At 44.8% G+C, this 26,452-nt stretch overlaps 1 protein-coding gene across 1 annotated transcript in view; it reads left to right on the top strand.

Annotated features, from left to right (window-relative positions):
• Positions 1-26,452, top strand: part of KIRREL3 (kin of IRRE like 3 (Drosophila)) — a 241,687-nt gene that overhangs the window by 162,589 nt on the left and 52,646 nt on the right. The window contains exon 4 of the mRNA XM_006901568.1: positions 21,782-21,939. Coding sequence (XP_006901630.1) covers positions 21,782-21,939 — 158 coding nt within the window. The remainder of the gene's footprint in view (positions 1-21,781; positions 21,940-26,452) is intronic.

Here is a 26,452-nt window from a genome sequence, read left to right as displayed (position 1 = left end):
GTGATGGTTAATTTTAAATTTACTACAAATTGACCAATCCCCTCACTAGAATTTAATCCACGTTATTTACATGGTCCTAATGATGAAGAAAGGGGAGGTTGGGTGGCTTAGTGGCAAAAATCTGAACTGCAATCCCAAAGGCATGTGGTTTGAATCCACCAGGTGCTCCATGGGAAAAGGTTGGGCAGTCTCCTCCATGCAATTAACAGCCTCTGAAAACCCACCAGAGGGTCAGCTATGGGTTGGGTCCAACTTGATGGTACACAACAACAACAACACTCATCAAGAAAGGTAGCTCTGAGTAAAAGACATGAGAAAGATCTGGTGGAGATCTGGAAAGATAGGGTAATGATGGGCATAGTACAATGGTGATTAATTTTATAAAACATATATGAATGGAAATGAAGCTCTGATGGCCTAGTGGTAAGAAGCTGTGCTTGAACCCCAAAGGCACACTTTGCAACAACAGCATCATCATGAAAAGAAATACTCTCACCACTGGACCAATAGGCAATATCATGATGTTGTTGTGTATCATCAAGTCAGAACTGACCCATAGCTGACCCTTCTGTGGGTTGTCCATCCTTCTCCCACAAAGCAGCTGGTGGGCTCAAACCAGGTGCCTTTGGGATTGCAGTGCAGCCTCTTGCCACTAGACCCCAATATAATAATAATAGATGGAGAAAAGACAGAAATTTTCAATTATTTCCTCTTACTTGGATCCAATCAATAACCTTGGTACCAACAGTAAAGGGAATAAAAAGACACATAGCTCTGGAAAAATCTATAGTCAGAGACCTCTCCAACGTGCTAAAGAGGACTTCAGTTTAAAGACTAAGATGTGCCTGATTCCAGCCATGATTTTTTCATTTATTTATGGTGCATCTGAGAATTGGACAGTGACTAAAGACAACAGAAGAAAAATCAATGTCTTTGAGTTGTGTTAGAGAAGAGCACTATCTCATGGACTGTCAAGAGAATAAGCAACTACAGTTTGGAGAGAGTGGAGCTGGGAAGGATGGTAAAATTTCACATCACATACTTCGGGCATGTGAGAAGAGGGACCAGTTCTTGGAGAAAAACATCATTCTTGGAAAGATAGAGGATCAGCAAAAGAGAGGAAGACCTTTAACAAGATTGATTGACACAGTGACTGTAGATGGATGATGTGGATGGCATGGGAAAAGGTTCTGATCTGTTGCTCATAGTCACTATGAGTCGTACTCAACTGGAAGGTCCCTAAACGCAACAACATCCTTAAGAGGTGTCATCTTACACTTTAGTTATTGTTGTTGTTGTTGTTGTTGTTATGTGCCGTCGAGTCGCTTGCGACTCATAGCGACCCTATGTACAACAGCTCTAAACTCTTCTCTGTCCTGTGCCAATCACACTGTCTCTGACACTCCCATCCCGATTATCCCAGTTACTGAATCAATCCACCTCATAGAGGGCCTTCCCCTCCTGCGCCGTCCCTCCACCCTCCCAAGCATGATGTCCTTCTCCAAGGACCAGTCGATCCTCACAACATGCCCAAAGTATGTTAGATGGAGCCTCAGAATCCTTGCCTCCAAGGAGCCACCTGGTTTAACCCTTTCCAGGACGAATCTGTTTGTTTTCCTAGCAGTCCATGGTATTCTCAATACTCTTCTCCAGCACCACAGCTCAAAGGCATCAATTCTCCTTCTATCCTTCTTGGTCATTGTCCAACTCTCTGATGCATAACAAGTGATTGCAAAGACCATGGCCTGTATGTACAACACTTTATTTACATTACTAGAAAGTTAATCAATCCCCTAGGTAGACCACAAGCACCATATTTGAGTAATTTCATGTAGTTGTTTGGTGAGAATTACAAAGCAAATACACTTGGTACCAACAGTCAGGAGATCAGGAGACACATTGCACTGGGAAAGTCTGTATTTAGGGACCTCTCCAAATAATTGAGAAGTAATGATGCCAGTTTGAGGACTAAGGTGCACCTGATTCAGGCTATCATCTTTTTACTCATTTGCTATGCTTCTGAGAGCTAGACAATGACCAAAAAGATAACAGAAGAATTGATGCTTTTGAACTGTAGTGTTGGAGAAAAGTGCTGAAGATCCCATGGACTGCTATAAGAACAAACAGAATGCTTTGGAGAAGGTACAGACAGAATATTCCTTGAAGGCAAAATTGATGAAGCTTTATCTCACATACTTTGGGCAATTTACAAAGAAATACCATTCCTCAGAGGGACATCATGCCTGGAAAGGTGAAGAACAACAAAGGAGAGAAATACTCTCAATTAGGTGGATTGACACAATGACTAAAGCAATGGGCACTAGTGTGTCAGGAAGTATGACGATGGCACAGGATAGGAACAGGGTTGAAATTTGTTTTTCATAGGTCACTATGTGTCATACTTGACTCAATGGCACCTAACAACAACAACATTGCTAGAAGGGAGCTCTAGTGGCCTAGAGGGAAGGAGTTGCACTGCATGTGGTTTAAGCCCATCACTTGCTCCATGTTAGTAAGATGGATAATTTCCTATCATGAAATTTGCAACCACTTAAAACCCACTGTAGGGTCTGCTATGGCTCATTTTTAACTCAGTGCTATGGAACACTGAGCAAGCAATCGAGAAGACTATTATGCCTGGATCAGGTACACCTTAGTCTCTAGACTCAAACAGTGAACAAATAATTAAGTACACATGCCTATTTAGAAGTATAAAGAAAACAAATTCAGGTGGTGAACAGTTATGTTTGTTAAGAACAGCAACATGGTTAGAAGAGCCACATAATGTCAGTCACTGCACTGCAAGATGTGGATTAAGTCCATGGGAAGTAGAGAGCTGTTCTATGAATAATGTGTAGAAGATGACGCATCAGGCATGAGGAGATCCTGGAGAAGGCAGAGGATGGGAAAGGATGCAAAAGGTTGGGATGAAGGTCCCATGAAGGAAACTGAAAGAACAGCCATAGAGGAAGGGGACGGCTGGAAAGAAAGGGAACAGCCAGAAAGGAAGGGACAGCCAGAGAGGAGGGGGACAGATGGGGAAGAAGGGACAGCCAGAGAGGTAGGGGGACAGTCAGAGAGGAAAGGGAACAATCAGAGAGGAAGGAACAGCTGGAGAGGAAGGGGACAGATGGAGAGGAGGGGGACAGCCAGAAAGGAGGGGACAGCCAGAATGGAAGTGACAGCCAGAGAGGAAGAGGACAGCCAGAAAGTAGGGGGACAGCCAGTGAGGAAAGGGACAGATGGAGAGGAAGGGACAGACGGAGAGGAGGGGGAACAGCCAGAGAAGGAGGGGAAGAGCCGGAGAGGAAGGAGCAGCTGGAGAGGAAGGTGACATGGACAGGAAGGGGACAGACGTAGAGTATGGGGACAGCTGGAGAGGAGGAGAACAGCCAGAGAGGAGGGGGACAGCTGGGGAGAAAGGGGACAAATAAGAGGAGAGGGACAGACTGAGAGGAAGGGACAGTCAGAAAGGAAGAGGAACAGCTAGAGAAGAAGGGAAACAGCCAGAGAGGAAGGGGAAAGATGGAGAGCAAGGGGACAGATGGAGAAGAAAGGACAGCCATAGAGGAGAGGGACCAACAGAGAGAAGGGGGACAAAAGGATAGGAAGGTACAGCTGGAGAGGAAGGAGAACAGCCAGAGAGGAAGGGGACAGTCAGAGAGGAGTGGGACAGACAGAGAAGAAGGGGAATAGCTGAAGAGGAAGGGGACAGATGGAGAGGAGGGGGACAGACAGAGAGGAGGGTGACAGACAGAAAGGAGAGGGACAGACAGAGAGGAGGGGGACAGATGGAGAAGAAGGGGACAGCTGGAGAGGAGAGAGACAGATGGAGAGGCTCACAGAGACCAGTTTAGGACATAACTGTTCACCACCTGAATTTGTTTTCTTTATACTTCTAAATCGGCATGTGTACTTAATAGGCATGTGTACTTAATTATTTGTTCACTGTTTGAGTCTAGAGACTAAGGTGTACCTGATCCAGGCCATAATGGTCTTCTCTATTGCTTGCTATGTGTCAGAGCTGAACAATGACTAGGAATGACATAAAGACAATTGGTGCCTTTGAGTTGTGCTGAAGAAGAGTATTTCATGGACCACCAGGAGAAGAAACAGGTTCATCCTAAAGAGGGTGAGACCATACTGCTCCTTGGAGATAAGGATTCTGAGGCTTCGTCTGACATACTTTGGGCATGATGCAAAGAGAGACCAGTCCTTAGAGAGGGACATCATGCTTGGAAAGGTGGAGGGACAGTGCAAGAGAGGAAGACCCTCAATGAGATGCATTGATTTAGTGACTGGGGTAAGGAGGGTAGGTGTGACAAAGACAGTTAAGTTGGCACAGGATACAGCAGGTTTCAGCGCTAATATACACAGGGTCACTGTCACAAGTGATTCGATGGCACATAATAAAAACAACAACATTTTTCCTACTAGAATGCAAACTCTACTAGGGAGGCATATAGTTGGTGCTTAATACAAATTGAGTATTGAACTGGCACTGGGAAGGTGATCCTTAAAAGCAGGTCTGTGCTGCACTCTGTCCTTATATCCTGCCACTAAGCACCTTGGTTACTGGGCCATCCACTACATCGATGTAGTAACCGAGGTTGAGGCTGTGGCCACTGTGATTCAGAAACTGAGGATAAGACAGGGGTCACCTGTCAGCTGAACAAAGGCATCTAGACAGCAGAAGTCACTCACCAACCCCCAGTAGCCCCACTCCAGCACTGGCTGGCCAAGCCATGCTCCCTCCAGCACTCTGGAGTCCCCAGGGAGCAGGCAGGACACCCTCTGCAGAGGCAGCACCTGCAGGGCTTGAGGACGTTCGGGTTGAGGGCAGAGGAGACGCGGCTCTGGTGGAACATCCTGCAGGGAATTGGTAAAAAACTATGCTTTTGAGATGGTCTTCACAGAGTGGTCTCCTGCTTCAACAGTACTTGAACAGAACCTGGCACTCGCCACAGTCTCCCCTGTTGGTTGTTTCCAGCCAATCCTCTGCCACCTCCTCACATCAGCACCCCCAAATGCCCCAAGATCCTCGCCTCCACTCCAGCGCCGCACCACCACCACCTCTCCACCACAGTCGCCATAACCACGGTACATTCGCCAGTGCGCCAAAACTACAACCAGGACTCAGAGGCCTCCATCAACTGCTAGATCAACCTGGATCTCTACTCCTCCTATGTCTGTCTGTCCATGTCTTACTACTTCAACCGTGATGGTGTAGCTTTGAAGAATTTTGCCAAATAGTTTCTCCACCAATCCCACAAGGAGAGAGAGCATGCAGAGAAACTGATGAAACTACAAAACCAGTGAGGTGACCACATCATCCTTCAGACCATCAAGAAACCAGACCAGGAGGACTGAGAGAGCAGGCTGAACACAATGGTGTGTGCGCTACACTTGGAGAAAAGTGTGAATGAGTCCCTACTGGAACTGCACAAACTGGCCACTGATCATATGTGTGACTTCACTGAGACACATTACATGGATGAGCAGATGAAATCCATCAAACAACTGGGTGACTATGTAACCATCTTGCGCAAGATGGGCACCTGGACTCGGGCCTGGCAGAATAACTCTTTGACAAACACACCCTGGGAGACAGTGATGGTGAGAGCTGAGTGAAGCTTTAGCCTAGCTTCCCCACAGCCACAAGGGTGACTCTGTGGTCGCCACCAGGCCACCTACACATCTTGTTTGTTTTACCTTTTCTATAAATTGTACCAAAATACCCACTTAAGCACTTTCATTTGTATCATTCCTTCAGATAATGTCATTTGGTAGCCTACTATTGTTTTGGAGATCTTGGTGGGCCAGAAGTCTAAGTCATCTTGGCCAAATTCTTCAATCACCACGGTGTCTGCTTCAGTCACATTTAATAAAATGAAACTTTCACCACTACAGTATCAGATCTAGAAGATACCTATCCAGACCTTAGAATTACCACATTTGTCAGCAATGTAAACTGAGACAGTTAAGTCACAGAACTTAGTAGAAGCTCTGTGGACAGGATTTTCCCTCAGTACAGCCTCAAGCAAAAATCTTTCTCTGTAGTTGGTACATGGGATTTGAACTTAACATTCTTCTAAACAAAAGATGGACAACAGCATGAGAAACCAGTAGCAGTGTGTAATGCAAGGCCTAAGTGAAGTGACTGGTGATCATATTGAGAGGTCACTGGGGAAGAGAGGGTTTGAACAGATTACTCGATGTGCAAGGAAAGGGAGGTAGCAGGGAAACTGTAGAGACAAACTACATGGCGGGGGGTGGGGGGCAGTGAATGTATTGGTTATTTCTGTAAGGGAAGTGTCTTTTACCTGCTAGGTTAAAGTACTTGTCTGTCAGATATTCTTCTAACAGTAAACATCTAAATTAAGACAGACCTAGAGTTGCTATAATCAAGGATGCTTTAGGCAGAATATTAAATGATCCAGAAAGTATTAAAAGATGGAAGGAATATACTGAGTCATTGTATTAAAAGAAATTGGCAGATACAGAAGAATTTAATGAAACAATATATGAGGAAGAGCCTATGGTAATGAAGGAAGAAGTTGAAGCCACTTTGAAAGAAATAGCAAAAAATAAGGCCTCGGGAATAGATGGTATACATATTTCAGCTAACACATGCTGCCCTGGATGTGCTCACCAAGTTGTGCCAAGAAATCTGGAGAACAACCACTTGGCCAACTGACTGGAAGAGATCTATATCTGTTCCCATGCCAAAGAAGGGTGACCCAATTGAGTGTAGAAACCACAGAACAATATCATTGATTTCACATGCAAGCAAGATTCTACTGAAGATTATCCAAAAATGACTGGAACAGCACATCAGCAGAGAATTGCCAGAAGTTCAGGCTGAGTTTAGAAGGGGTTGTGGTACTAGGGATATTGTAGCTGATGTTAGATGGATCTTGGCTGAAAACAGGGAATACCAGAAGAATGTCTATCTGTGTTTCATTGATCATGTAAAGGCGTTTGACTGTGTGGATCATAACAAACTGTGGCTGACTCTGAGAAGAATGGGAATCCCAGAACATTTAATCGTGCGAATGCGAAACCTATACTTGGACCAAGAGGCAGTTGTCACAACAGAGCAGGGTAACACCACATAGTTCAAAATTGGGAAGGGTGTACGCCAGAGATGTGTCCTGTCTCCATACCTTTTCAACCTGTATGCAGAGCAGATTATCCGGGAGGCTGGGCTCTATGAGGAGAATTGTGGCATCAGTATTGGTGGAAGATCTATCAACAATCTGCGATATGCAGATGATACAACCCTGCTTGCTGAAACTGAGGAGGACCTCATGCACTTGCTGCAGAGGGTCAAGGACTGCAGCCTTCATTATGGACTGAGGCTCAGTGTCAAGAAGACAAAGATTCTCATGACTGGACCCAATTGGTAGCATCAGGATGGATGGCGAAGAGATTGAGATTGTTCACAGCTTCAGTTTGCTCGGCTCTATGGTCAACACTCTTGGCACTAGCAGCCAGGAAATAAAAAAAATGTCTTGCGATGGGAATGTTTGCTGTTAGGGACCTCTCTAAAGTACTCAAGAGCAACGGTGTCTCTCTGGAGACTAAGGTGCGCCTGATACAGGCCATGGTCTTTGCAATCACTTGTTATGCATCAGAGAGTTGGACAATGACTAGGGAGGACAGAAGGAGAGTTGATGCCTTTGAGCTGTGGTGCTGGAGAAGAGTATTGAATGTACCATGGACTGCCAAGAAAACAAACAGATTCATCCTGGAGAGGGTTAAACCAAGCTACTCCTTGGAGGCAAGGATTCTGGGGCTTCGTCTGACATACTTTGGGCATGTTGCAAGGAGGGACAGGTCCTTGAGGAGGGACATCATGCTTGGGAGGGTGGAAGGATGGCGCAAGAGGGGAAGACCCTCTATGAGATGGATTGATTCGGTGACTGGGATAATAGGATGGTGTATCAGAGGCAGTGTGATTGGCACAGGATAGAGCAGGGTTTAGGGCTGTTGTACATAGGGTCGCTATGAGTCACAAATGACTTGACGGCACATAACAACAGGAAGAGGGATTGGCCATCCACTTCTGAAATAAAACTGGCGTTTGAAAATTCTATGTACAGCAAAGCACACTTACAATAGTCTAATAGATATGGCAACTGAGGTTGAACCCTCAAATTTGGAAGCATGGGGAGATCCAAGGTAGTGGCAGAGGCAGAGACATCGTGGCGAGCTGCAGGAGCAGCGAACCACTTGAAGGAGGGCCACCATAGCCTTCTACAGACCTCTGTTTATTGATAATTGAGCAGTTAAACAGTTGATGACTGGTCTTCGGTGCAGAATGAGGCTCAACATCAGGAGATCAAGGATTCCCAGGAAGGAATGGGTAAGTCCCACAGCTCCCAGCTCTCTGCTGCCGAGCCCACACCTGTTACCACAGCTCCATGAGGCTCCCACTGCTGGACCCCCAGGATACCCTCAGCTGGGATGGACAGTAGGCACCACCTCCACCACCACCACCCCCAGGCTGGTGCAGCAGAGCCACCACACTGCTGCAGAGTGGATTTGTTCTGGGGAGAATTCTTGGAGCCAAGATGGCGGTGGCAGGAGACATAGCTGCAGGTTCGGGTTTCCTTGGGCAGGCCAGAGAGGAAGATCACGAATACAATGGATTGATGAGAGTCACTGTGAGCTGTCTACTTGATGACACTTAACAGTGGCAGCATGTCTAAGACAGCAGATATCCTAAATGCACCACATCCTTTGATCTGTTGAATTCCTCTGCTAAGAACTGTTTAGACCTGTGGGGAGTCTGTTTACCACTCTCAGGTTCCCTTTTCCACTTATAAAGGGGGAGGGCAGTGACATCTACTTCAGATTACAATATGACCACTTATGGGGGGTTGTAAAGGTAGCGGTGCTGGAATTGGGGACACTGTCCCTGGCCACATGGTCTTCAAACAAGTGAGGGGTCCGGACTTGGCGGGGGGGGGGGGCGACGGCTTTGGGTGGGGAGTGTGCCAGCCAGCCCCTAGGGTGTGTCGCCCAGCTCAGGGTGAGCTGTCTTCAGCCCTCAGCTTGGGGCAAGCCATCTTTGGCCCCAAGCCCTCGGGGTGAGCTCCTCAGCCCTCAGGTTGTGCCATCCAACCCCTGGGTAGAAAAAACTGCCTAGGGTGTACAGAGAATTTTATCTAGGCTAATTTCCTCCACCCTCTCCCCCAGTACACCTGTAAGTAATACCCCCAAAGCCCTTCTATTTGTAACTTGCAAGTTTATTCTCTCTAGGTTTGCTCCCTTTCCTATAGGTAATCTTAACACTGAGTTTTCTCCAGACCTGACCCTAAACCCAGTTCCAGAGACAAAAAGGAAATGCAATTGCTAGCTAAGGAATCAAAGGAGGATGGAGCTTCAGGATTCAGTCAGCCATTCCCACTGGACCAACCTGGGAAAACACTTTGCAGTCCGGAGGGAAGTAAATGTCAGGAAAATATCTTCTAACAGAACAAGAAGGCAAGCAGATTTAACCTAAGACTCAGTAAGGTGATAAAGTGTGTTCCCTTTCCCCCTACACATAAACGCCCCTGTTCAGCATGAAGAAGCCAAAGAGTGTGCACCCAATTCCCAAATGAGAAATCCACACATAAATAAGACAGTTTGTTTAATCACGATTGGGGTATGCTTACCATTGCCCTGTATCATCTGGTCCCCAGTGGATCCTTTTCATTTCCTTCACCTGCTCCCCCCACCAACCAAATTGTGCAGCCCAGCAACTGCATCCCAGCGATTTTCATTCCTGCCCATCCTCACCCTTCTGCTCCCAACCCTCACCTTCTTGTATCTCTAACATGTTTTTCCCAATAAAATTTAAATTTAAAAAAAATTGGAAACACAAAGTAGGAGAAACAATTGTAAGAAGAAATTAACAATTGGTGTATGGAATGTGAGAAGCATGAATGTAGGAAAAGTGGACATTGTAAAGAAAGAAATGGAACACATAAATATTGACATATTGGGTATTAGTGAAATGAGATGGATTGGCATGGGACATTTTGAATCCTAAGATCATATTACCTATTAAGGTGAAGATGAAAAGGTGGGAGAAAATGGGGTCGATTTCATAGCTAAAAAGGCCATTTCTAGATCCATGTTGAAATACAATATTGTGTGTGACAGGATAATATCCATACTCATACAAGGAAGACCTGTTAATAAATACCACTATCATTCAAATTTATGCGCTACAACCAGAGCCAAAGAAGAGGAAATAAATTATTTCTATCAACTGTTGCAGTCAGAAATCAGTCGAACATGTAACCAGCATGCATTAATAATAATGGGTGACTGGAATGCAAATGTTGGGAATCAGGAAGAAAGATCAGTTGTCAGAAAATATGGACTTGGTAACAGAAATGAGGCTGGGGATAAAATGATAGAATGCTGTACAATCAATGATTTATTCATAGCAAATGCCTTTTATAAGAAACATAAACACAGGCTATACACATGGATTTCACCTGATGTGATGCACAGGAATCAGACTGATTACATCTGTGGAAGGAAGACATTTGGGAGAAGTTAAATATCATCAGTTTTATTAGGCCAGGTGCTGACTGTAGAACAGACCATCAACTGCTCATATGCAAATACAAATTAAAACTAAAGGTTAAATAATACCCACAGGGATCAAAATTTGACCTTGAGTCTATCTCCTATGAATTTAAAAACCAACTCAGGAATAGGTTTGAGGCCTTGAACACTAATGAACGAAGTTCAGATAAGCTGTGTGAAGATATCAAGAACATCGTTCATTAAGAATGCAAAAAGTCCTTACTAAGAAGGAAGAAGAAGAAAAGACCAAAATGGATGTTAGAAAAGATTCTGAATAGAGCACCAAGAAGCCAAAGCAAAGGGAAGAAATCAAGAACTGAAGGAGCTGAATAGAAATTTCAAAGAGCTGCTCCGGAAGACAAGGGTAAATATTATAATGAAATGTGCAAGGAGCTGGAGTCAGAAAATCAAAAGGGCTGAATTCAGTCATAATTTCTTAAGCTGAAAGAACTAAAGAATAAATTCAAGCCACAAGTTGTAATGCTTAAGGATGCTAGGGGCAGAATATTGAATGACTGAAGAAGCATTAAAAAAGATGGAAGGAGTATACAGAGTCACTGTATCAAAAAGAATTGGCTGACAGAGAAAAATTTCAACAAACAACATATGAGCAAGGAGCAATGGAGATGAAGGAGAAAGTTCAGGCTGCTCTGAAGGATTTGGCAAAAAGAAAGCCCCAGGAATTGATGGTATACCAATTGACATATTTCAGCAAACAGATGTTGCCCTGCATGTGCTCACCAAGTTGTGCCAAGAAATCTGGAAGACAACTACTTGGCCAACTGATTGGAAGAGATCCATATTTATTCCCATTTCAAAAAAAAGGTGACCCAACAAAGTGTGGAAATTATCGTACAATATCACTAATATCACACACTAGCAAAATCCTGCTGAAGATTATCCAGAAAAGACTTGAACAGTACATTGGCAGAGAACTACCAGAAATACAAGCTGGGTTTAGAAGAGGTCATGAAACTAGGACATTATTGCCAATGTATGTCAGATGAATCTTGGCAGAAAGCAGAGAGTACTAGAAAAAAAAATATCTATCTGTGTGTCACTGACTATGCAAAGGCATTTGAGTGTGTGGATCACAACAAATTGTGGCTAGCCTTGAGGAAAATGGGAATCTCAGAACATTTGACCATGCTTATATGAAACTTATAACAGAGCAAGTAAACACTACATGGTTCAAAATCAAGAAATGGGTGTATTAGGGATGCATCCTGTCCCCATTCCTTTTCAATCTATATGCAGAACAGATCATTCAGGAAGCAGGGCTTTCTGAAGAAGAGTGTGGCATCACCAAGATTAGAGGGAGACTCATTAACAACCTACAGTATGAGTTGACACAGCCTTGCTTGCTGAAACTGAAGAAGACCTGATGCATTTGCTAGAAAAGGTCAAGGACCATAGTCTTCAATATGGATTGAAGCTCAACATCAAGAAGACAAAGATTCTCACCACTAGGTCAGTTGGCAGCACCATAGTATATGGAGAAGAGATTGAGGCTGTTAACAATTACAGCTTGCTCAGATCCACAATCAGCACTCTTAATACCAGCAGTTAGGAAATCAAAAGACGAATTGCATTGGGAAAAATCTGCTGTCATGGACCTCTCCAGAGTGTTGAAAAGCAACGATGTCAGTCTAGATACAAAGGTATGCATAATCCAGGCCATGGTTTTCTTAATTACTTGTTATGGTTCAGAAAGTTGGACAATGACTAAGGATGACAGAAGAAGAATAGATGCATTTGTGTTGTGATGCTAGAGAAGAGTCTTGAACATAACATGGACTGCCAAGAAAACAAATAGCTCTTTCTTGGAAAGGGTGATACCAAGTCTCTCCATGGAGGCTAGGATTTTGGTCTGCAACACCCTTTTATTATTTTTGTGTGTGTGTGCCGCCAAATCGGATCGGACTGGTACAGGAGGAGATTGCCCCTCCTTCTCCAACAGAGCATCTGGTAGATTCGAACTGCATATCTCTGGGATTGCAGTGCAGCTTCTTTCCACTAGGCCACCAGAGCTCCCATCTATGAGGCTAGGATTTTGAAGCTCCGCCTCATATATTTTGGGCACATGGCCAGGAGAGATCGGTCCTTGGAGAAGGACGTCATGCTTGGGAGGGTGGACAGACAGCACAGGAAAGGGAGACCCCAGATGAGATGGATTGATACAGTAACTGAGGCAATGGTGGTTTGGTGTGTCAGAATTAGACTGGCTCAGGACAGGAAAGGGCTCAGAGCTGCTGTACATAGGGTCATTATGCATCGCAGATGACTCAACCAGTAACATTGTATTACAAGTTTGGAAGCAGGAGTGGCATCCACTTCCTAAACAACCTGCCTCCAGAAACTTTATGAACTTTGATATATGTCTTTAGGGTCACTATGAGTTATGCTCAACTCTAAGGCAATCAACAAAAACAACAACAACAAACTCTTTAGTTTGGAGATGATTCTGAGGTGTGGGTATGTTGGATTTGGTTAAGAGGAAGCCTACTTGATACTAAACTAGGATTTTAGTGACGCATCCTAATTCCCACACTGTAAATACAGAAAATATTGGAGACTTGGTTCTGGAATGGCTGATTTTTGTTACCCATTAAACTAAGCAAGCCGAGCTGCTGTCAGAACACTAAAAAGAAATAAACAAACAAAAAAAGTGCTTTTATGTCAAATCAAATTTAAACCAGTTGTCCTCAAATTGACCCTGCCTCTTGGAGACCCCACCTTATGGGAGTAGAACTGGCTCCACAGGGTTTTCAGGGCTGACTTTTGGGAATCAGGTCATCAGGCCTTTCCTCTCGGTGGACTCTGGCCTCTAGCCTCTGGGAGGCATTAACTGTTGCATCAAAAAACAACTCCAAAGTAAACATTGTTGTGTTTCTATGAGTCAGCTTCCATCAGAGGGCCCTGTGAGGCAGAGGTGAACGCCCTCAGAGTGGAGCACTAAATTCACTCCCATGCAGGTGTTGGATTAGTTTAATCCACTGACCTTTGCTTAGCAGCAAGCCCTAACCAGTGCACCACCTTGGCTCCTAAGGCAAGAATACCTGGGTTTGAATCCCAACCCCACTACTACTTAGCATCTGTGTGATCTTAGGCAAATAATTAGTCCTCTTTCTCTTAATTGTCAGGAATTCTAGTGACCTAGTGGGTAAAGAGTTACGCTGCCAACCCAAGGAAAGGTGGTTCAAATCCACCAGCTGCTCCACATGAGAAAGATGGTCACTCTCCTCCTGGGTGATTTACAGCCTCTGACAACCCACCTAGTGGATTCTAACTCACCAGCAATGAGAAAGAGAGAGTTCATTTTCTAGACTTGCTGTAACAGAGATACCACAAGTGGATGGCTTTAACAAACAATTCTCTTACACTTTAAGAGGCTTCAAAGTCCAAATTCAGGATGCCAGCTCTAGGGCATGGCCTTGTCTGGTGGTGGTGGAGGAAAGCCCTGTGTCCACATCTGTAGGAGGTATGCCCTGGAGCCTGGCCCATTGTCAAGGAACTTGTCATGTCACCCAGGGGCCAGAGGCCACTGTGCATAGTTATTTCCTATGGAAATAAGGATCACCACCCACCTCAGCTTGTTTTCCTCTCTTTTAATCTTTCAACAAAATTCAACAACTCAAGTAAGATAAAAAAATTTACTGACCACACTGCGGGAGAGCCCCTAAAACTCTCAAGGACTGTGATGGGATTAGCTACCGTCTCCCCTTAATCTCCTGACCACTTGGCCTAACAAATCATTCATTGCACTCTTTCCACTTTGTGTCTCTTGAGATGTATTTTGAGAGGACATGATCCAATCCAAGATTCTGTCCTAACCTATGGATATATCCTAGCACTGAGAATAAAATTAGAATGGCTTTCAAGTAATAAATTTCATTATTAGCCTTCTTAAAAATTAGCCATAATAACCAACATTTATTGTCCTTTACCAAGTGGTTCTAAATTCTTCAGATAATAAAGATAATCCTCCTAATAACCCTATAGGTATGATCATTACCCCACTTCCCAGATAAGAGCTGAAAGTGTCAGATTCTATGACCTGTCTGCAGTCACATACTTGTGAAGAGGTGGACATGAGCCAAGTTCAGCTCAGCAGACCTGTATGAGCCTCCTCCTGCGCCATGTGTGCCAGAGTTCTGCCAGGTATGGGCACCAAGCAATAATGTGATTGTAATCAAGAGGAAAGAAAGGTAGTTTTCAATGAATAGATGCCCAGGATGCTATGGAAGCATAAAGGAAAAGTGCTTGGAATGTTGAGGTGATTGGCCAAGCTGGCAAACCAAGGCTAGCAGATCTAGCAAGCTTAGCACCACCTCTGAGCACAGCGCAGGATGGATGGAAGAAGCCCCCTCTGATCCCAGGCCCTTAAGCCCACATGCCACTCTATCCAGATGATGCTCTGTAGGATAGTCAAATGACTACCAACAGGCCTTGTTCTAGTTCAGAAAAGGGGAACAAAGAGTCTTTAGAGATTGCTATGGGACTGGGAAGAGGCTGGCTGCAACTTTTAGCAGCAGAATCTTTGGTTCACATTCAATTAATTATACATAGAACATTAAATAGATGAAACTCTATGCTCTGGTTGACATCAAGATTCCCTGCCCAATCCCATCCCCATCTCCTTCACCAGGCAAGTTCAGGCAATCCACATGCCCTTTCTGTCCCAGCTCTCCTGTCTGTGCCACATCTCCACACAAGACACCCTGCCCTTGGCAGCAGCACTCAAAGCATGTCACAGCCCCCCCCTCAACACTGGAGGAGAGGGCTGGGTGCCCACACCACATCTGACAGTCATTCTCAGGGAAGGAGAACCACAACTGCCTCCTCAAATCTTGAATGCCAAAAGGGGAACTATAGAGTGGTCCTCCCCACCACTGGAGAGGCTTCCTTGCTCCTTTCTTGTGTGTGTGTGTGTGTGTGTGTGTGTGTGTGTGTGTGTGTGTGCGCGTGTGTGTGTGTACCATCAAATCAGATCTGACTGGTACAGGAGGAAATTGTCCCTCCTTCCCCGGCAGAGCATCTGGTGGATTCGAACCGTGCGCCTCTGGGATTGTAGTTGCAGCTCCTTGCCACTAGGCCACCAGAGCTCCCCTCCTTGCTCCTTTCATAAGTATCAGGAGCTGAGTCTTGACCTCTCCCCGTGCAGGGGCCAGGTGGTAGCCTCCAGGTTCGCCACCAGCTAGAGACCGGTGTTGACTGGAATTCACCATTACCCAACAGTTAACACATTCTCCCCCTGACATCAATACAACACTAAAACAGTCAACTATTTTTATTTCTGGATTAATCACAAAAGGCTAACACTTCCACTTTCCCTGTGATTAAAAATTAGGAGCCCAAACTCTATAGTGGTTCAGGATAATAACAGACCTTGGGAGGGGGTGTATGAATAATGTATCTCCAGGCTCAGATTACTTACTACTTTCTCCCCTCCCAGCCATCCCAGCTCTGGCCCAGGTCTGAATACAGAGGTAGTGAGTTCCCTCCTTCCACTAGAGTTCACAGCTGCAGAGAGTGGCTGCTCATTTCTGTTCAGACAGCTGGTGCCCAACATCCCCACTTCACCACCAACCACCCCAGCCCTATGCACCCCTCCCATCGCCATCTGGTGTGTAATGAGGCAAAGGCCAATCAATAATGCATGGCTACATGAATAACTGACATGATAAGCACTTATTTGCAAAGATGTAATCAGAGCCCATTCTGAGGGTGAATGTGTGTATGTTTTGTGTCTGTGTGAGTGTGTGTGTGTGTGTGTGTGTGTGAGTGCCTGAGCCTGGGTACTCATGCAGCACAAACTCTCCTCCTCTCCCTAGCTGCACACCTCAAGACCGACAATCCAAAAACACCACACTAGAGAAGCAAAAGGAAAGGTTTCCTTCAACACTGTGTGTGTTGTGGGCAAAGGCCTCCTTGCGCTTCCTATCATGATCAGAATATATTACAGGCCTAGAAACTCCAAAACCCTGTGGCCATCAAGTCAAGTCCGGCTCACAATAGCCTAGAGTCACAGAGAGTGCTCCCCAGGGTTTGCTTGGTCATCATCATTGTGGAAGCGGGGGGCCAGGCCTTTCTTCCTCTGCATTGCTGTCTGAGCGCCTTCAGTCTACGGACTGGATTCTGGTGCAAGCCATTTGCACTAAGCAAAAAGCAGGGATGGTTGTTTCTTGCTGGAACCAGCTGAGAGGTTTAAGAACCCTTGATGCCTGGGGTTCACCTTCAAGATTAAAATTTAATTGGTTGCAGGAATCCTTGCCAAGAAACCAGAGTTCTGCAACCTACTGAGAAAAAAAAAGCCAATCTTGAAGACAGGTGTTGAAGTGGAAATAACAGAAGTGTTATTATGTACTAGCATACAGGAGATAGCATCTCCATGTCTTGGAGACTCTAGGGGTTTATGCAAGGAGGGACAAGATAGTGGTGGGTGAGAGACTTCTTTTTTTTGTGAGAAAAATTTATATTTAGAATTAGCCAGCTGGACTCAGTTTAGATGATTCCAATTTTGTTGGCAACATCCAAAGCATCATAGTCAGGAGCAAGTTGAACACAGGCCTTCTTCTCTCCATCAGGCCTAATCAAAGTGTTGACCTTAGTCACATCAGTGTCATAGAGCTTCTTTACAGCTGTTTAATTTGGTGCCTTGTTGGCCTTGACATCCACAATGAACACAAGTGTGTTGTTATCTTCTATCTTCATGGCTGACTCAGTGGTCAGGGGAAATTTGATGATGGCATAGTGGTCAAGCTTGTTTCTCCTGGGGGCGCTCTTCTGGGGGTATTTGGGCTGCCTTGGGAGTCTCAGCATCTTAGGCCACCGGAAGGTGGGTGACGTGTGGATCTTCTTTTTTTTTTTTTTTTTTTTTTTGCTGTGGATGCCCTTCAGGACTGCCTTCTTGGCCTTTAATGCATTTGCTTTGGCTTAAGTTTTGGGAGGGGCAGGGGTTTCCTTCTTCACTTTCAGCTTCATCTTCATAGAAAGGAGTGAAAGACTTCTAAAGTATCTCCTTTTGTCTAGGTGGCCTGGTCAGTGGTCAGGACCCTGGTCATTTTCTTCACTATCTGGGCTGGTCTTATCAATATTTTGGAGACAGTTGATGCCATTCATACCTTGTGATTTAAGGGGAGTAACTTCCAGACATAGATTACAACAACAAATGGGAAAGGACATCAGTTTAATAATTCTACTAGATAAGTCTCTTTTTCTTTCAAGATAGTATAAAAATGTTTCTCTTACATCAGTACAGGGCTGTTTTTTTAATCCATGAGTTGTAGAGTCCTCTTTGCCTCAAACTCAGTGCTATCAAATCTGAACTGACTCATAGCGCTCCTCAGCAAGTTTTCAGAGGCTGTAAATCACATAGGAGAGGCCTTCCCTCTTTCTCCCATGGAACAGTTAGAAGATGCTGATCACCCACCTTGGGGATGGCAACACAATGCCCCACCAATGAGGCCTCAAAGCCTCATTGCTCAACTGGGTTGTCAGGTGCCGTCAAGCTGACTACATACATACAGCAACTCTATGAACAACAGATCCGAGCCCTGCCCTATCCTGTGCCATCCTCACCGCCTCTCATATATTCAAGCTCATTATTTGAAACACCAATCCTTCTTGTCAGTCCTTCTTATTGAGGGTCTTTCTCTGACCTTCCTTTCTCACAATGATATCTTTTTCCAAGGATGGCCCCCCGCAACAACTTGCCCAAAGTGTGTGACAAAGTCTCATCATCCTTGCCTCGAAGGAACACCCTGGTTGCTCTCCCTCCAAAACAGACTTGTTCTTTCTTTTGGCTGTCCATTCAATACTCTTCTCCAACACCACAATTCAAAGGCATGAGTAAACTTAAGGAAGTACAAAGTATCAATTTTAAATTGTTAAAGGGTATTTAAGGAGGCAATTATAATACAAAAGTATTATAAGGTGTTTGTTGGAGGTCTATATTTATTCCCATCCCAAAGAAGGGCGACCCAACTGAGTGTGGAAACTACAGAACAATATCATTTATTTCACATGCAAGCAAGATTCTACTGAAGATTATCCAAAAACGACTGGAACAGTACATCAGCAGAGAACTGTCAGAAGTCCAGGCTGGGTTTAGAAGGGGTCGTGGTACTAGGGATATTGTTGCTGATGTTAGATGGATCTTAGCTGAAAGCAGAGAATACCAGAAGAATGTCTATCTGTGTTTCATTGATTATGCAAAGGCATTTGACTGCGTGGATCATAACAAACTGTGGCTGACTCTGAGAAGAATGGGAATCCCAGAACATTTAATCGTGCTAATGCGAAACCTATACTTGGACCAAGAGGCAGTCGTCAGAACAGAGCAGGGCAACACTGCATGGTTCAAAATTGGGAAGGGTGTATGCCAGGGATGTGTCCTATCTCCATACCTTTTCAACCTGTATGCAGAGCAGATTATCTGAGAGGCTGGGCTCCATGAGGAGAAGCATGGTGTTAGGATTGGTGGGCGATCTATCAACAATCTGCGTTATGCAGATGACACAACCCTGCTCGCTGAAACTGAGGAGGACCTCATGCACTTGTTGCAGAGGGTCAAGGACTGCAGCCTTCAATATGGACTGAGGCTCAATGTCCAGAAGACAAAGATTCTCACCACTGGACCAATTGGTAGCATCAGGATGGATGGCGAAGAGATTGAGATTGTTCACAGCTTCAGTTTGCTCGGCTCCATGGTCAACACTCTTGGCACCAGTAGCCAGGAAATCAAAAAACATATTGTGATGGGAAAGTCTGCTGTTAGGGACCTCTCTAAAGTACTCAAGAGCAACGGTGTCTCTCTGGAGACTAAGGTGCGCCTTGTACAGGCCATAGTTTTTGCAATCACTTGTTATGCATCAGAGAGTTGGGCAATGACTAGGGAGGATAGAAGAAGAGTTGACGACTTTGAGCTGTGGTGCTGGAGAAGAGTACTGAATGTACCATGGACTGCCAAGAAAACAAATAGATTCATCTTAGAGAGGGTTAAACCAGGCTGCTCCTTGGAGGCAAGGATTCTGGGGCTTCGCCTGACATAATTTGGACATGTTGTAAGGAGAGACAGGTCTTTGGAGAGGGACATCATGCTGGGCAGAGTGGAGGGACAGCGCAGGAGGGGAAGACCCGTGGATTGATTCAGTGACGGGGGTAATTGGGATGGGTGTGTCCTCTCAACTTTTCTCATTTTATGCCTTCAAATATGAAATTACAGGGCAACAATGACTTTTGTTGCTCCCTCCTCCTGAGTTAGGATGGATTTCACAATGCCATGCTACTCAACTCAGTACCTGGATCACTTAGTGGAGGCTACAGAGATGAGAATGGATCAAGTGTTTATTCTGCCCCTAAAACTCTACATGTGCACAATGATGCAGACACCAGGCTCAGTACCTAGCCAGGCACTGAATGTACAATCACAACCCACCTGCCAGGGAAGCTTGTATGTATCTGCACTGATGAGCAAGGTTCAGCAGAACTTCAGCTAAGAGAGACCAGGAAGAAATGTCTGGAATTCTTCTGGAAATTGGTCATAGAAGCTCTATGGGAGCATGATACTCCATTTCCCAAGTGACCCTGAGGATGACAGATGGGCAGGGTATCACAATGTGGTCCCACTCACAACAAAGCTCCAGGGGGTACTTGCCATTTTCCCGGGCCTCAGCAAACATAGGGTCATGTCTCACCGCCACTGCCACCACAGAAGGAAGGGGAAGGAGGCCTAGACTTTTCTGAAGGGTCAAGGCAGATTCCTCTGCCCAAACTCAGCTCTTCCTACTGACAGAACCTGGCCAATTGCATAGAGATGAAATTCTCCATTTGCAACTAGTCTTGCCTGTCCATTTACAAAATGTCTGAGCCAGCCAGTATGTCTACCCCACATTGGTTAAAAGGCAGAGGTAAGGACTCAAGAGTGAGTAGTTAGGTGGGTGGGCCTGGAGGAGACTGTCATTGTTCAGCCCACAACAGCCACTTCCTCCAGGCCTAGTGGTTCAGCCCAGTCACCTTCCACACAGAGCCCAGCTTCCTGGGGATAGGGGCTCATGAGCCTCCAAGAGAGCTGAGCAGGGCTGGAAGCCTTCCCAAAGAGGCCAACTTACCCCAGGGCCACGATCCTGGGGCCGGGGTGGGGGTAGAGACAGTAATTGCATGCTGGAAGTCCAAATGGGGTGATTTTTGCAGAGGAAATAGAAAAATGGGGATTGGCACTATCTGGACCTATAGATTCTTGGCCTGTTTTCTAGGAAGCTAGAGTGGGCAAGGAGAATGGTTGCTATGGAAATGTTTGAGGTGCGGCACAGGCAAGGATTGGGAGCTGCAATCAAAGGATGGAGCCTAGAGGATATGACCACCCCAGAGGGACAGCCAGACCACAAGAGAGTGGCCCTGAGTCTGGTACAGTAGGGTGAGATGTTCTTGAAGAATCAAGTGCTCAGGGAAACCCACCCTAAAGATTACACACCCCAAAGACTACACACCCCAAACTTCATACCCTAAGGACTACATACCCCAAAACCTGCACATCCCAAAGACTACATGCCCCAAAGACTGCACACTGCAAACTTCACACTCCAAAGATGACACACCCCAAACTTCATACCCTGAATACTACACACCATAAAGAATACATATCCCAAAGGCTACTCAACCCCAAAGATGTCACACGACAAAGATTGCACAGCCCCTCTGAAAACTGCCTCAGTATAGAAAGTAGGGCACAGAGCCTGGCACCTTCAGTCTGTTTCTGAGTGACCCTGGGCAAGTTACTTCATCCTTCAGTGCCTCAGTGTCCAGACATGTGTAACTAGGATATAATGTTGATGTTCACCTCATAAAGCTGCTGTGATGACTAAATAAGACAACAGGTGTAGTAACCCTTTGGGGTTTTTTCAACCTTAGATAGCAGGTCTAACTCAGTGTCTGGTCCCCACTGTAACATGAAGACTAATGAGACTGCACACACACACACACACACACACACACACACCCTTACTTGAACCGAAGTGGGACTAAGATGAGAATCCTCCACAAATAAGCCTGGGTATGCTGGAGAATACTGCTGCTCCTGTCATTACTGTTCAATACCTTTTCTTAAAGTCCAATAATTATTGTTTCCCATTATCACCATACAATTTACCAAGGGGCACCTTCAGCCTGACTTCTGCCCATCTCCCCACAGTGCCACCTGATGACCCCGTGATCCTAGGGGGGCCCGTGATCAGCCTGCGGGCAGGAGATCCCCTCAACCTCACCTGCCATGCTGACAATGCCAAGCCCGCAGCCTCCATCATCTGGTTGAGGAAGGGAGAAGTCATCAATGGAGCCACCTACTCCAAGGTGAGGCCTGGGGTAGGCTGTCTGGGAGATGGGAGGGAGTCCTGGCGACAGACTTTGTGGGCCATCTGACCTCCTCCCACCTTCCACCCTCTGAAGGCATCTTTCTGTTTCTCTCACTACCTACCTATATTAATTTCCAAAATACCACAAATGGGTATCATAAGAGCCAGGATTTATTGTCTCACATGTGGAGGCCAAAGGTTTGGATTCAGGGCATCAGCATGGCCCTGTTCTCTCCAGAAGCTCAGGAGGGAGACTGTGCCTTGCCTGCTCCAATGTCAGCTCCTTCACATGGCTGTCCTCTCCCAGGGCAGCCAGCTGCTGCCCTATTCAAGGACACTTGGCTGAGGAGCCGGATGGGCTGAATTCCAGCCCACAGTCCCTCAGCAAGCTCTGTGTCCTGGTCTCACAGCATGCATGTCACTATCTGACCCCCGCCTCCTGTTCCCAGCCAAGGTCCTACAAAGATTAGCAAGCCTGTCTCCACTCCAGATGTCCTTGCTGCCCAGAGGAGTAAGTCCAGGGTTGTCCACCAAATTCTGGTCCCACCAAAAACCAAGACAAACATCTTTCCTTGGGTACAGCTCCATCCTTGGGGGGAAGTTCTTACTAGGAGATAATTCTTTCCACTTCTTGGGACCACCCGGTTGTTATGAAATCAAAGAATATGATAAAACACTAGTGGAGGAAAGCAAGCTTGGGACTGCTCTCCACATGGGATGCTTGTCCAGGGCTCCAAAAACTGAGCCAGACTGGCCACACTGCCAGGGATATGTCCCCACCTTACGGAAAGAGAGGACCAGTAATGCCAGCTGTGTGGCCTCCTTTCCCTGGGGAGCCTGCCCACTTCCACAAAGCCTGCATCTCATTCCTAAAGCGGATCAGGGAGACATTCCTAAGGCTCTGTCCCACTCACCCTGTCCACACACTCGTCACAGAAAGCACCTCAGCTGTAGAGGGTCAAGAAAAAGGCCAAGCTGCTGCTCCAGGCCCACAGTGGAACTCTGCACCTGATTTCCTTGTCTGTAAACAAGAATTTAAGTCAGACGCTCTGCAATAGTGTGTTCCCCTATGGCAGGCTGAGCCTGGTGCCCGCCCACAAACAATGCAAGTGAGCAACTTCAAAGAAAAGAATTTTCTGTCCACAGCGTTTAGGAGGCTGGAGTCCAAACTCAGGACAGAAGCTCCAGGGAATCACGCTCTTTTCTGGGGGGAGCTCCCAGGCTCTCCAGTTTCTGCAAATGATATCCACACAGAGGCCTACCTTAGTTGGCTTCCTTGTCTGCATCTAGCCTGCTCTTGGGAGGCTTCAGAAGTGTGGGGGGATAGGACACACTGTAGGCTGCCATGATCCCATTAGGAAGTATTTGGCACACTAATAGATCTGCGGTCATGTCCTCACCGTACCTAGGTTGTTCATAGTTGCAGTCCTTACCTGTTCACATGCTTGTCCACTTGTAGATTAATGTGTATTGTTGCTGATATTCCAGGACTGGATATAGAATCCTTTTATCTTTGTTGGTTGTATTTATTGTAAGCCTTTCTGTGTTTTCCCTTTCTTTCATACTGTGATTATCCCTTTATTACATACTGCCTTTCCCTTTAACTATTTTAATACCTGTCTATTATCTAGTTACTGATCTTCACTTCCCTTTCCCTCTCATGTTTAATAATCATCCAAGAAATTTAAGAGCCTAGACTCCTACAATATTTTTTTATGTTTAAGAATTTATTATGCATAGGGGAAAAAAAATACTTTCAAGAAAAGAAAATAATCTGGAAGGAAAACCGCATATGATTTCTTAACTTTCACTCAAAGTAATTTTTTTCTCCTTATCTCTAACAGATTATGGGGTATTTTTTTTCCTCCTTTGGTTTGTTGGGTTTTTTTTTTATTTCCATTATCCATTGTTGCACTTTTCTCTTCCCCCCCCCACCCCAGCCCTCTCTTCTCTTTAAAAAGTAAAAGAAAAATCCTTTCATTATTATACAATCCTTCCCCCCAAGTCTGCTCCATTATGCAACCTTCGTTCTGAACTCCTGTCATGACAATACTACCTAATCAGATGTCCCTTTTAAATTGCTTTCTCCCTCATCTGTTTCAATGCAATAAACATAATTTATCCCATCTTTCTCAGTCTCTCCCCAGCCCCAATGTCAGTCCCATTTTATAACAGTGGTACTATGTAATATTTGTCTTTTTGTGACTGAGCTATTTCACTCAGCATAATGTCCTCTAGGTTCACCCATTTTGAATAGTATTTCATGAGTTCCTTGTTTTTCAATGCAGCACAGTATTCCATTGTGTGAATATACCACAGCTTCTCTATCCATTCATTTGTTGATGGGCACTTTTGTTTCCAACTTCTTACTATTGTGAACAAAGCTGTGATAAACATGGGTGTGCATATATTTGCTTGGATGGCAGTTATGGTCTCTTTAGGGTATATTCCTAGTAGTGGAATTGCTGGGTCAAATGGTATTTATATTTACAACTTTCTGAGAAAGCGCCATACTGCCTTCCACAGTGGTTGCACCGTTTTACCCTCCCACCAACAGTGGGTTCCAGTTTCTCCACAACCTCACCAGCATTTGTTGTTTGCTGTTGTGTTTTGCTATTCTTACTGGGATGAGATGATCTCTCATAGTTGTTTTGATTTGCATCTCTCTTAGAGCTAGAGATTTTGAACATTTCTTCATGTATTTGTTTGCCATCTGAATGTCTTCTTTGGTGAAGTGCCTGTTCATATCCTGTGCCCATTTTTCAATTGGATTGTTTACATTTATCTTGTGGTGCTCGAGTATTTTATTAATTCTAGATATTAGTTTCTTATCAGTATGTCAATACCAAATACTTTTTCCCAGTCTGTGGCTTCCCTTTTTACCTTGTTGGAGTTTTTGAATGTACATAGGGATTTGATTCTTAGGAGGTCCCATTCATCTATTTTATCTTCTCCTGGTTGTAGATTTTTCAGGATACTTGGAAGACTGTTTCTGTTGTGGGTTAGGACTTCTACAGTTCTTCCAAACTACTCTTTAATGAAGTTTATAGTCCTTGGTTTTAGTCCTAGGTCCATGATGCACCTTGAGTTGGGTTTTTTATATGGAGTGAGGTGTGGATCTTGCTTGAGTTTTCTGCAGATAGTTTTCCAATTTTGCCAGCACCATTTGTTTAAAAGGCTGTTGTTTCCCCACTTAACTGATTTCATCTCCTAGTCATAAATCAGTTGATGATAGGTAGATGGGCTGATTTCCAGGTTCTCGATTATATTCCACTGATCTATGTGTCTGTCATTTTACCAGTACCGTGCTGTCTTAACCACCATGGCAGTGTAGTAGGATTTGAAATCAAGGAGTAAGATGCCCCCTACACTGTTTCTCTATTTAAGGAGTGCTTTGCTTATTCGGGGCCACTTTCCATTCCTAATGAAATTGGAGATTGCCTTTTCCATCTCGTTAAAGAATGGAATTGATGTTTGTATTGGAATTACATTGGAAGTGTAAATTGCCTTTGGTAGTATTGTCATTTTCACAATATTGAGTCTTCCTATCCATAAGCAAGGGATATTCTCCTACCTCTCCAGTTCTCTTTTTGTTTCTTGTAATAATGTTTTGTAATTATCTTTGAACAGATCCTTTGTGCTTCTGGTTAGGTTTACTCCTAAATATTTAATCATGTGATTAACTATTGTGAGGGTATTGTTTTTCTCAGCTCCTGTTCTGTGTTCTCTTTGTCACTGTAGAGACATCCAATTGATTTTTGTATGTTGATCTTGTATCCTGCCCCTTTGCTCAATTGGTCAACTATGCCCAGTAGTTTTCTTGCTGAGTCTTTTAAGTTTTCTAACTATCATATCATCTGCATAATTTTACCTCCTCTTTGCAAATTTGAATACCTCTTATTTCCTTCTCTTCCCTTATTGCTATCGCTGAGACTTCCAAGAAATATTGAGAGGTGATAGTGGGCATCCTTGCCTAGTTCCTGTTCTCATGGGGAATGTCTTTAATCTCTCTCCATTGAGAACAATGTTGGTTCTTGGGTTTGCATATATATGGGGTTTTTTTACTATGTTGAAGAAATCCCCCTTTAATCCTATTTTGTTGAGTGTTTTAATCAGGAAAGCATGTCGGATTTTGTCAAAGGCCTTGTCTGCATCAATTGATAGAATCATGTGGTTCTTGTTCTTTGTTTTGTTAATGCAATGAATTATACTGATTGTTTTTCTTATGTTGAACCATAGTTGCATACCTATTATGAATACCACTTTCTCATGGTGAATTTTTTTTTTGTGTATCATTGGATTCCGCCGGTGCGCAGCTTCCAGGCTTCCTGTCTGCCCAGGGGCGCGCTCTCTGTGTCCCCCCAGCACCTCCTCCCGATGGCTTTTCCTCTGTACCGGCAATATGCCTCTTCGCTATTGACTGTGTGGATCATAACAAACTGTGGCTGACTCTGAGAAGAATGGGAATCCCAGAACATTTAATTGTGCTAATACGAAACCTATACTTGGAT

Source organism: Elephantulus edwardii, unplaced genomic scaffold (genome assembly GCF_000299155.1).
Source record: "Elephantulus edwardii isolate Elephantulus edwardi_28Jun2011 unplaced genomic scaffold, EleEdw1.0 scaffold00333, whole genome shotgun sequence".
NCBI lineage: Eukaryota > Metazoa > Chordata > Mammalia > Macroscelidea > Macroscelididae > Elephantulus > Elephantulus edwardii.
The sequence above is the reverse complement of the archived record's forward strand: the minus strand, read 5'-3'. Positions and strand labels throughout refer to the sequence as shown.